At 35.1% G+C, this 13,362-nt stretch overlaps 1 protein-coding gene across 6 annotated transcripts in view; it reads right to left on the reverse strand.

Annotated features, from left to right (window-relative positions):
- Positions 1 to 13,362, reverse strand: part of ZRANB3 (zinc finger RANBP2-type containing 3) — a 303,727-nt gene that overhangs the window by 256,111 nt on the left and 34,254 nt on the right. Inside the window, exon 2 of one of the 6 annotated variants that reach the window (XM_042994358.1) lies at positions 2,836 to 2,948. The exons of the other annotated variants lie outside the window; for them this stretch is intronic. Within the exon in view, the coding sequence (XP_042850292.1) occupies positions 2,836 to 2,933 (98 nt within the window). The 5' untranslated portion in view covers positions 2,934 to 2,948. The remainder of the gene's footprint in view (positions 1 to 2,835; positions 2,949 to 13,362) is intronic. 6 annotated transcript variants of the gene reach the window in all.

Genomic DNA, 13,362 nt, shown 5'->3' on the forward strand with positions numbered 1-13,362 from the left:
GAGGCATTCTAGTATGTTCCAGTACTATAAGAGTTTGGGGAACATGTTAACAAAATATATGAATTGTTTTACTGTAATCAAATATCATAACTTTATTTAAAAACCTAGGTGTTTTACAAATATTATTTTTGTACATAGAGAAAATCAAGTAATTAGGCAGTGATTTAGCAACTACATTCTTACTGAGGAATTATTCCCAGGAATACTAACGATGGTCAAACCAATTCCAAGGCTAATTGAACGGCTATATATGTAAGATTAGATGACCACAAATATAAAGGGAATATCCAGATCTTTTTTGTTGTTTATGCCTAAATTCCTTTGCTTGGAGCATCACTGGAAGACAGTGGTTCCATGACTAGAGTTTAAAAATCATTACACTGAGACTTCTTTATTAAATTATTTATCATGAGATAACTTTAGTTTTCTCACACTGGAAGGAAGGAGTCTCCCAAAGGAGGCAAGAGAAGCATATAGGAATGAAGAATGCAATTTAAAATAGCACATCCAAGAATGAACCTCTTCCCTTAGAGACTCGTACTATTATGAAAAGAAGCACCAACCTTATGTCTGATGGAAAACTAATTTAAATTAAAAAAAAATACTATATTAGATGACCTCTTGGTGCATGAGTCATATCCACCTTATATAGTCTACTCAAATTACACATGACCTGTTTAAAGCTCACAGATGTTACACACAGCTTGGGGTTATTTCAGGATGCTCACTTTGCTCTTACAGACTGTTTTCTAGTCTTGAACCATGACATGTCAGAATCTACAGTACAACAGAATGCCATGTCAGCATTTCCCTGTAAGGCAAACCTGCAATATTTCCATGGAGGGTAGAAAGAATAGAATATAAAGAGCACATGATGTAGAGTCGAGCAGAAATAGGTCCAAATCTCAGCTACATTTCTTCTCTGCCTACAAATCAGACACTCCTGACAAATTAACCTGAGAGCTGGGCAAACAGTTAAGCTGTTGGTAAATCTGTTATAAAAGACCCTCTTTGACCTTTAGCTTCTTAAGGGGTTAAAGAAAGCTAATAAGTATATTCCACATAGGGTTATAGCCTTATTTATACATATGAAACTTCTAGCACCTAGTATGTGCTTTTTAAAATTAAATTCAGCTGCCTACTCATTCCTAGACCTTAAGAAAGTATACCACTCAGTAATACTAGTAAAGTAATACATTTTTTAATGTGGTAAAATATATTTAACAGAAAACTTACCATTTTACCATGTTTAAGTGTACACTTCAGAGGTATTAAGTACATTCACATTGCTGTGTAACTATCACCACTGCCCATCTCCTGAACTTTATCATTCCAAACTGAAACTCCACACCCATTAAACAATAAATCCCCATTACCTCCCTCCTATCTCCAGCCTTTGGCCATTACTATTCTACTTTCTGTGAATTTGACTGTTGTAGGTACCTCATATAAGTGGAAACACAATTTTTGTCCTTCAGTTATACATTTTAAAGTGTCAAATAATACATAGTAACAAAAATCATCTTTCATTAAAAATTTTTTTAATGTTTATTTATTTTTGAGAGAGAAGAGACAGAGTATGAGCCGGGGAGGAGCAGAGAGAGGGAGACACAGATCCGAAGGAGGCTCCAGGCTCTGAGCTGTCAGCACAGAGCCCGATGCGGGGCTCAAACTCACGAACTGTGAGATCATGACCTGAGTTGAAGTCGGAAACTTAACCGACTGAGCACCCAGGCGCCCCTAAAAAAAGTAAAGAGATACATATCAATAGTACAAAAATGTTTATATACATTCAAAATATTTCTCCTAGGAGAAAGACATTCATTAATTAATTTTATGGTATAAATAAGAAACTATTAGCAGTACTCACATAATACTCTATGTAAGTACTAAGCTGCAGGATATACAAAAAAGGACTTAGAAAACATACATTAGCTTTGTCTCAAGAGAGCTGGTAACACCCTATAGTATAGGGGAAAAGTGAAAGACAGAAAAAGAATATGGGAGTATGACATTACCTTTTTTTTTAAGTTTATGTATTTATTTTGAGAGAAACAGTGAGAATCCGAAGCAGGCTCTACATGCTGTCAGTAGCCCCTGACACAGGGCTCAAACCCATGAAACCATGAGATTCTGACCTGAGCCGAAACCAAGAGCCACTCAACCAACTAACTGAGCCACCTAGGTACCCCCACATTAAATTTTTAAATATGTTTTTATAATATTGTATCAGACCACACCACTAGGTAAACCAACTGCATTATTTTGGTACCTACTAATACATAATGGTGTCTTGGTATCTGTCTTAATAAAATCCAGGTCAATGTCAAAGATTTCTGGTACTGGCTAGGACAATACCATGAGATCTTTCATCTTGGCCCCCAGGTGGCAGTGTGGCCCAGAGGAGTAGAAATGATTCTCAGGTCCAGAATTCCCTGCCAAAATTTTTTTATAAAAAATCCCCCTCTTATAAGAAAAACGTACCTTGCCTGATAGACAAATGTACTTACTGAAATCTATGACACTAAAATCAAGAATTAGTTATGTGCCAGTTGGAATAACGAATATGAATTCACTGGAATCTGCCACGTTTGACCCCAATTCTTGCCCTGAATCTCCTTGTACAAAAGAATGGATGTTGAAATATTTTTAACAATACCTGTGGTTTGATTTCTACACAGTTCAGTGATCATGACAGGATGAAGGTTAAATATTCTTAAAGGGGGAAAGTGTATATAAATACCAGAGAGGCATCACAGACCCAGAACTAAGAGGAAATTCAAAAGGTTGTGACCCCAACACAGACCACCCACACCATTCACATACAGAACTTACTGCAAGGTATTGGCCATCTGCCTCTGCCTTCTGGAGCAGGCAGGAATGGTGGCATTTTTCTTCTGCAGACCAAAAGGGTGTTTCACTTTGTGCTTCATTTGGTTCCTCTCTTTCTAATGACAGAAACAACCATTCACTCTCCCAGTGACTACTTTTAACTGATGTCAGAAACAGTAACTACTGATCAGTAACATGCTCCTTATTTTTGTCACTATTCCCATAAGTCTAGTTTCTGAATAAAAAAGCAGACTTGTTACTGATGAAAGTCTGACCTTCCATATGCAATAGTCTAATCAGGTCTAGTCACTAAGTCTACACTTACACATGAATTAATCACTTAACATTGGGGTCTCAGTTACTGTGTCTTTACTGCTAAAGAGTATGTTCTTCCTGTCCTCCATCTACTTCTCTGACTGAAGTCATTCTGAAACCCTGGATGTTCCTAGATATATTTCATCTACTGATAAATACTTAAATTACTAATCCACAATAATTAAATCTGATATTTTGGGGGTATCGCTCTTGAACTGAGCATCATGTTATCATTCCCCACTTCACAAAGTTCTGAGAATATGCCCATAATTGCAATGGTAGAATAAACTGAACAGACAGACATAAGGCCAGCTATAGCCAAAACACAACCTCCTTTTTTGTTTCACGTCAGTGTTATCAAGTGCAGGGCACCAGAGTAGGCACTATGCAGATACTTTCTGGAAAGACCAGTCATTAAAGTATTAATTTATTCCTTTAGATTATTTTGAGGATTCATGAAAAAGGCAAAGCGCTACTGGATATTTAAATTCATCACAGAGGGGCGCCTGGGTGGCTTAGTCGGTTAAGCGTCCGACTTTGGCTCAGGTCATGATCTCACGGTCCGTGATTTCGAGCCCCGCATCGGGCTCTGTGCTGACAGCTCGGAGCCTGGAGCCTGTTTCAGATTCTGTGTCTCCCTCTCTCTCTGCCCCTCCCCTGTTCATGCTCTGTCTCTCTCTGTCTCAAAAATAAATAAACATTAAAAAAAATTAAAAAAAATAAATAAATTCATCACAGAATGTTCCCTTATATTAAAAACAATGCAGTTGAAACAAGGAAAAATTTTAAAATAAGGCCAATTTGTTTTGTTTTATTCTGAGAGAAAGAGAGCGAGCATGTGAGCAGTGAAGAGTGGCAGAGGGAGAGAGAGAATCTTAAGCAGGTTTCATGCTCAGAGAGAAGTCTGATGCAGAGCTTGATCTCACAACTGTGAGATCCTGACCTGAGCCAAAACCAAGAGTCAGACACTTAATAGAATGAGCCACCCAGGTAAACCAAAATAAGGCAAATATGTAAGCAAAAATATAATATTCCTAAAAAATTGCTGATATGTAAGTTAAAGAGCTAACCAAATGCAATGTGTGGACTTTGTTTTGATCTGATATGAAAAAAAAACAACAGTACAAAGACACTTTGAGATAAGTGGGGAAATTTTAATATGGACCACATAATATATGTAATGAATTAATTACCTTGAATTTATTAGCTGTGATAATTACATTGTAATTATTTTTTAAATCCCTGTTTTTTGAGATTAATGCTAAAGTGCTCATGGTTAAGATATAATTTCTTTAATTTACTTTAAAACATGCCAGCTAAAGAAAAGTATGTTTGTATGGAGGAAATACAGAATAGAACAAAAAATGACTCGAAATACTCACAATTATTAAAGTTGGGTAATAACTACATGACTGCTCCATATACTCTTCTAGTTTTGAATACACTTAAAAATTTCCATGATATAAATTCTTTTAGATAAAACAAAGGTCAGTACTGCACTTAAAAAAAAAATTTCTTTCTAGTATAAAACTTTGGGTAATTGTATTGCAAAACTCTGTTGAGGGATAACCTGTAAATCCAACAAGTATTCAGCTCTCCACGTTTCTAATGACTTAAATTTCCTTTATTATTTTAAACTCTTATACCATCATATTTGTTTATAACCCATCAGTGTTTGCAGTGATTTTAAATATAGTCTTAATTTTAATTTTACTTGTGAAGTGTGTGTGTGTACACACATACATATACATAACATACATACATGTGTCTACATATAAAGAGAACTCCTACTTTTACTGCAACATTATTTATAATAACCAAGATATGGAAGCAACCTAAAAGCGTCCACTGAAAGATGAATGGATAAAGAAGATGTGGCATATATATACAATGGAACATTACTCAGCCATGAAAGAGAATGAGACCTTGCCATTTGCGAAACATGGATGGACCTAGAGCATATTATGCCAAATAAATTAAGTCAGAAAAAGACAAGTATCATATGACTTCATTTATATGTGGAATCTAAAAGACAAAAGAACAAGCAGACAAGAAGAAACATATCCACAAATACAGAGAACAAACCAATAGTTGGCAAAGGGGAAGGGGGTGGGGGCAAAATGGGTGAAGTGGAATGGGAGATGTAGGCTGCCAGTAATGGACTGAATAACTGAGGGGGATGAAAGGTACAGCATAGTGAATATAGTCAGTGGTATTGTAATAGGGTTGTATGGTGACAGATGATAGCTACACCTCTGGTGAGCACAGCATAACAGCTGTCAAATCACTATGCTGTACACCTGAAATGAATGTAACAAGTGTCAACTACTTCAATACAAATGAGAGAGAAATGGGTGGATAGCTAGGTACATGTAACATGAAAATCACCCAAAATGGACGATGATGACTACTATTTACTGCTGGTTTCTTAGTGCTCAAACTAAATGCTGGCTCTTCTCACCCACCCATACCTCCTAATAGTCTCTCATTAAAAACATCGTAAATTGAACCATCTGAATATAATTCTATTCCTTATCAAAACTGACTGATAAGGTAGTATAAGAAAACAGGATTTTTCTTAAGTTTATTTATTTATTTTGAGAGAGAGAGAGAGAGAGAGAGAGAGAGAGAGCAGGAGAGGGGCAGAGAAAGAGGGAAAGAAAGAGAGAGAATCCCAAGCAGGCCTGGCCCTGCTAGTGAGAAGCTCAACACAGTGCTCAAACTCACAAACCATGAGATCATGATCTGAACCAAAATCAAGAGTTGGACACTCACCTAACTTAGCCATCCGGCGACTTGCAGAGAGAGAAGGGGACAGAGGATCCAAAGCGGGCCAATAGCAGCAAGCCCAATGTGGGGCTTGAACTCACAAACTCTGAGATCAGGACCTGAGCTAGAGTTGGATATTCAACTGACTGAGCCACCCAGGTGCCTCCAGAAAACAGAGTATTAACAAGTTTAGGTTACATATATAAAAACCATATGTGTGTGTATTATTAAGAATTTGTTAAGAAATATTAACAAATATTATTAAGAATCCTTACAACTTAGGAATATAAAGAAGTTGAAAGTAAAAGAAAAGATATGGCTGGAAATTACTAACAGAAAGAATGCTGGTGTTACTATATCAATATTAAAACAGACTTTCAGTCAGAAAACATTACTAGGTATCATAACGAAAAAGTAACAGAGGAAATATTCTCTAAGAAGATGCAGCAATTATAAAGTTGCTTACAATGAATAACATAACCTCAGAATATGGAAAACAAAAAGCAACAGAAGTACAAGAGTTAAACTGGCAAACACAGAAGAGCATTTTAACAAATGCCTCTCTTCAAGTGGTGGATTAAGAGAGCATAAAATTCAAGAGTATAAAATAACAAAATTAACAAATTTTATATAATATAAATAAATGATATATATCCAACAATTAGAGGCTACATTTGTCTTAGTGCTCAGAGCACTTACAAAAAGTTTTGAACTAGACTACAAATCATTAACCTATCTGATTGTCTCTAGAGATTAATTTGCATTTTCCAGAGTTTTATACAAATGGAATCATATGGTACATACTCTTCATGGGAGGGGAGAGCTGGCTTCCTTCACTCAAGTTTAATTATTTTTGAATTTCCCCATGTTGATGCATGTATTAATAGTTGATATCTTTTACTGAACAGTAGTGTGTCATAACTTATCAATTCAACAGTTAGTGGACATTGAATTTTTCCAGTTTTTGCCTATTATCAATCAAGCTACTATGAACGTCCATGTCCAAAAAAAATTTTTTTCGCATACGTTTTGATAAAGTAGAGAAACACAAATATTTCTGTAGTGCTCTAGGCTTAAAATACATATGTACATATGTGTGTGTATATATATGTATATATGTATTTAAAAGCAAAGTGCATTTAATATTTTTGGTAAATTTGTTATTAAAGTGTAAAAAATATAGGCGTCCTAGGTGGCTCAGTCAATTAAGCATCCGACTTCGGGTCAGGTCATGATCTCATAGCTTGTGACTTCGAGCCCCGTGTCAGGCTCTGCGCTGACAGCTCAGAGCCTGGAGCCTGCTTCAGATTGTGTCTCCCCCTCTCTCTGTCCCTCCCTTGCTCGCACTCGGTCTCTCTCTCTCCCAAAAATGCATAAACATTAAAAAAAAATTAAAAAATAATAATACAGAAAATTACATAAATCTTAAGAGCTTGATGAATTTTCATAAAATGAAGATACCCATATAACAGCACCAAGAGAAAGGAACAGAATACTATCAACACCCCCAGAAGGCCCACCCCCCTTGTGACTGACCCTCTTCCTTTCACAATGCTCTCCCATTTAAGGGTGACCATTGCCTGAGTTCTAATACCATAAATTAGTACGTTATATTTATTTTATATAAATTATCATAAAAAAATTAGTATCTTACATATATAATTTATATAAATGGACATATACAGTTAATGTATGTACTCTTTTATGTGTAGCTTCTTTCACTCAACACCATGTCTGTAAGACTCATCTAGTTGTTATAGTAGCCATAATTTGTTCATTCTCATTGTTTTAAGTTTTCCATTGTATGAATATACTACAATTACTTCCCATTCTGCTGTTGAGGGACAATTGAGTGTTAGCTATTACGGATAATGCTGTCAAGAGCATTCCTATAGTGAACATATATATATGAACATATATCCCTATCCTAGGGATGGGATTACTAGGTCTCAGAATATGCATATGCTCATCTAGAGAAGGTAATGCCAAATAGTTTTCCAAAGTAGCTATGCCAATTTTCTTTTCTAACAATAGTATAAGATAATTACAGATGTTTCACATCTCTGATTTTTTTTTTTTAATCACGCCATTCTGGTGGGTGAGTAGTGGTACTGCAGTTTTGCTTTTAAATATATCTCCATCAGGAATTAGTATATACGCTGACCAAAGCACACAACTTTATTCCTCAAATGAAAGGATACTTTCAAATAAAGAAGTTTGATTTTAAGTGGGTTTACCTAAAATGAGAGCAGCAGTTAAGCTCATCTATTAAAATGTATACCTATTTTTTCCAGCTTTATTGAGATACAATCAGCTTATAATGTTGCTTAAGTTTAATGTGTACAATGTGATGATTTGATATATGTGTATGTTTTGAAATGACTCCACAATAAAGTTAGCTAACATATCCATCAGCATATATAGTTAGTTATCAATTTTTGTTGCAGTGAGAACAATTAAGATCTACTCTCTTAGTAACCTTCAGGTAAAAAGTATATAGTCAAGTATACTATAGTCATCACACTATCCATTAGATTTTCATAACTTATTTATTTTACAACTGAAAATTTGTACCCTTTAACCACCATGTCCCAAATTCCCCCATACCCCAGTCCCTGGCAACCACTAATCTACTCTTCGTTTCTATGAATTCAGTGGTTTTACACTCCATGTAGGAGTGAGATCATACAGCATTAGTCTTTCTCTGACACATCATTTAGCATAATGCTGACAAGGTTCATCCATGTTGTCACAAAGGATAGAATTTCCTTCTTTTTATGGCTGAATAATATTCCACTGTTAAAAAAAAACATATATTTATATAGACAAACATACACACATATATGCACATACCACATTTTCTTTACTCATTCACCCATAAATGAACACTTAGGTTGTTTCTATGTCTTGGCTACTGTGACTAACACTAAAATGAACATGGTGTTACGGATCTCTCTTCAAGATACTGATTTTATTTCCTTCAGATATATACCCAGAAATAGGGTTGTTGGACCACATGGTACGTCTACTTTTTATTTGCTGAGAAAACTCTATACTGTTTTCCGTAACGGCTTTACCAATTTACATTCCCACCAACAGTGCACAAGGGTTCCCATTTCTACACATCCTCACCAGAATTTGTTATCTCTTGTCTTTTTAATAGCCTTTCTAAAAGGTATGAGCTAGTATCTCATTATGATTTTAATTTGCAACTCCCTGATGATTAGTAATGTTGGACACCTTTTCATGTACCTGTAGACTATTTATATGTCTTCTTTGGAAAAATGTCTATTCAGGTCCTTTGCTCATTTTTAAATTGCATTACTTGAGGTATTTTGCTATGGAGTTACACATTTTGGATATTAAACCCTTAATTGATATAATGGATATATGGTTTGCAAATATTTTCTCCCATTCAATAGGCTGCTTTTTTATTTTGTTGACAGTATCTTTGGCTGTGTAGAAGCTTTTTATTTTAATGTACTCCCACTTATTATTTTTGCTTTTCTTCTAGCTTGTGCAAAATGTATATGTGTTGATGTATGTATGCATCAACAACTCTTTTCGACACAGCCAAGTCTCTCTCTAGACACCATAGGCTCCTAGCTGCCTGGGGAGGGTACAAAACAATGACGTTATTCTAAAACTTAAATTAATACTACTTACGGGCGCCTGGGTGGCTCAGCCTGTTGAGCATCCAACTTTGGCTCAGGTCATAATCTCTCATTCATGGGTTTGAGCCCTGCATCAGGCTCTGTGCTGACAGCTCAGAGCTTGGTACCTGCTTTGGAATTTGTGTCTCCCTGTCTCTCTGCCCCTTCCTGGCTCACGCTCTGTCTCTCAAAAAATAAAATAAAAGGGGCGCCTGGGTGGCGCAGTCGGTTAAGCGTCCGACTTCAGCCAGGTCACGATCTCACTGTCCGTGAGTTCGAGCCCCGCGTCGGGCTCTGGGCTGATGGCTCGGAGCCTGGAGCCTGTTTCCGATTCTGTGTCTCCCTCTCTCTCTGTCCCTCCCCCGTTCATGCTCTGTCTCTCTCTGTCCCAAAAATAAAATAAACGTTGAAAAAAAAAATTTTTTTTAAATAAAATAAAATAAAACATGTAAAAAAATGTTTTTTCATTAATACTACTTAGAATAGCAAGATTTTGTGTTTCATAAATCAGATTACTCAGACTGTATAAAATTATTAAGTAATATTGTGTAACTTGTTTCTTCTGGTTTTTTTACACCCATACTTCAAGGTTCATTCATACTTTCACCTAATTAACCTCATATTAAGTTGGGATGATAAGCATGGTGATTTACACCCTAATATTAAAATAGTTTAACAAAGAAATTTCTCATGGCAAAACCATCAGGTGTTTCAATATATTTGTTCACTGATGCAAAAATTCAATCTACATTCAGCCAAACAAGAAGGACTGTAATACTACAAAAGCAGTATATCTAAATGGGTAATAGAACAGAAAACTATTCAATTTTAGGAGAGAAAAGAAAACAATGGAAGCAATTAGGCTGTCATCAAGTGATACCTTTAAAGAATACAAACTACTACAAAATCATCTCTTATACTTTTTTCCAAAAGCTTTAAATACCACAAAGTCTTCTCTTCCTCCATGCAATCAGATAATTAAAACAAATTGTTCTGCCAGGATTTTTCAGAAGAAATGAAATACAGTTTATTTCAGAATACCCATACAAAGAGTATTATCTAATGATAAAGGTAACAGTGACAAGCCTAATAATTCATTCAATAACAGGCTTCTTCCACCTTATCAGATGTGAATAAGCAAATGCCATACAGCAAACCTTCTTCTAGTTCAACTATATACTGAAAATTTCATATATTATTATGTATGTCCATTATTTCTAACTATGTAAATCCACAGGTACACATAACAAGACATAAATACATGTATTTAAATAATCATTTAATAAACCTAAGTAAAGGATCCAATACTCCACTTCGTGGAGCATAGATTCAAAAATTTAATGCATGGTTACTTATCATGTTTGAAAACTAGACAAAAAAGAGAATGGGTTACCAAAAATATGAAATATTAAAAACAACAACAATAACAGTTGAAGTGGTCTATCTATCTAGAAAGAACACGTGGCCACACATCTCAGGGAAACAAAACAAAACAGCAAGGCATACTTCCAAAGTGAGGGGGATACTTGTATTACAATCAAGAATCCTTTCTTTGTATCAGCACGAGAGGATAAATAGACTGGTGACCAGAGTATCCCTGGGTGCAGCCTGGCTATAAGGAGAAGCAGAGAAGGCAAGGCCTTCAGTGAAAAATCCCAGATAGGGGAAAGCAGTGTAAGGGCAGGAGTGACAGACTTTGCACCATTAGCTACTCTGCTGTGTTGATTTCTTTTAGCTCAGGAAATATAATAAAATAAATAAATACATATAAAAATAGTGTCGTAAAGAGAATAGTTGTGTTAGTCTAAAACATTGTTCTAGCCCTCTCTCAAGTAATCTTTTGCAAATAAGGTCAGGAAAAAAATGTTCCTCAATGAATAAAGAGCAATAACTAAAAAAGAAAAGAAACAAAAAGAAAGAAAAAAAATCAATTCTATGAATATAAAATGGGGAAAAAAGGAAAACCAAATGGAAAAACACATAAGAAAAAAGTACCCATGAAGCAGAAGAAAATCATAGTCAAACATTTTGCCACAAATTTAAACTTAAAGAAGCAAGCACGTTAAAACACAAGAAACACAGGGTCACCTGGGTGGCTCAGTCGGTTAAGCGTGCGACTTCAGCTCAGGTCATGATCTCAGGGTTCGTGAATTTGAGCCCCACATCAGGCTCTGTGCTGACAGCTCAGAGCCTGGAGCCTGCTTCGGATTCTGTGTCTCCCTGTCTCTCTGCCCCTCCCCAGCTTGCACTCTGTCTGTCTCTCTCTCTCTCTCTCTCTCTCTCTCTCTCAAAAATAAATAAACATTACAAAATTAAAAATAAAAATATAAAACACAAGAAACACAAAGCAGAGGTACAGGATTTGGGGAAGCTGTGGCAAGAAATATGAAGAACTTAAATGTGACCTGAAAGAGAAGTAAAATAAAAATAAACACCACTGAAATGGAAACGGGAGAGAATAGGTACTGCTAAATAAATAAATAAATAAATAAATATGTATATAAATACATATGAGAGTACACATAAGACAAGAATGAAAGGACATTTTCAAAGGGAATAAAGAAAGCAAAGGGGTTTTAGAGAAAAAATAAATTAAAAAAGAAAAGGACAAAAATACAAATGACAGGGATGACAGGTAAAGACAAATCAACATGGGCATATCTGGTGTCTTCAAAGAAGAAAATCTTCTTCAAAGAAGAAAAATAAAAGAACTGAAAAACAGTTTTCAAAATAATTCAAGAAAAGTTTCCAAAAATTAAAAAATATATATAAAATATGGATAAAATAATATAGCACAAATATAAGTGTCAACACCTAGATACACCCTAGTACTAGACTGCCAAAATAAGTAGTAAGAAAAACAAAAAAAATCAACCATCTGTAAGAAGAAAAAAACCAGGCAGCTCTCAGGCTTGACTACAACAAATAGTACAGCAATAACTACATAAGCCAGCAATGAAACTGAGACTGAGAAATTTCTTACTCAATTTGTCATTTGGTAGAAACGCGGTGAAAAGACATTTTTTAAATGCAAGAACCTGAGTAATTGACTTCGTATTAGCCCTGCTACAAGAACTTTGAGAAGATTATCCCAACCAAAGAACACTGCAGAAACAAAAAGGACTGGAGGGAAGCAATTGAACCACTTAGCTGTTTAAATAATCTGGGTACAAAAAAAGAATTTAACAGTTACAGACAATGACAACACAGAAATTACATACCTAACAAGAACTAAACAGAAGAAAAAGGCAAAGATCATTTAAAGTTGACAAAAATATGTAAGTATTTATAGGAACAAATTTAAGTACTTTTAAAAATACAAAGGTGAATAACAAGAAACATGATTTAACCAATTAATATGATGTGCTAGGAAAGAGGGACATAAAGGTTTAAAAGAAGGGTAAACACCAAAATGTCACTATACACAATTGGAAATAAGAAAATACCAGCTAATAAAATAGAGAATCAACTATATTATGCAAAGCTGTAGTTATAAAGATTATCAACGAATTCACACTCCAAACTTTCAAATTACTAAAAGTGCATACTAAACATGAAGAAAACTTTGATGCTACTATAGTAATATATTTAGTGGATCATATAGTGATTATATAGTAAAATTTTTAGGAACAGAAATAATAACAAATGCTATGATGACAGAATTAAGACCAAATACAACTCTAATGTCAAAGAACAAAAGTGAACTTAATACTATTTAAAAGAAAAGACAAACTGAATCACTAAGTGAAATCCTGGAACATAAAAACTCATCTGAAAGAAGTGTCTCAAAAAT

The sequence above is a fragment of the Panthera tigris genome, chromosome C1, assembly GCF_018350195.1.
Source record: "Panthera tigris isolate Pti1 chromosome C1, P.tigris_Pti1_mat1.1, whole genome shotgun sequence".
Taxonomy (NCBI): Eukaryota; Metazoa; Chordata; class Mammalia; order Carnivora; family Felidae; genus Panthera; species Panthera tigris.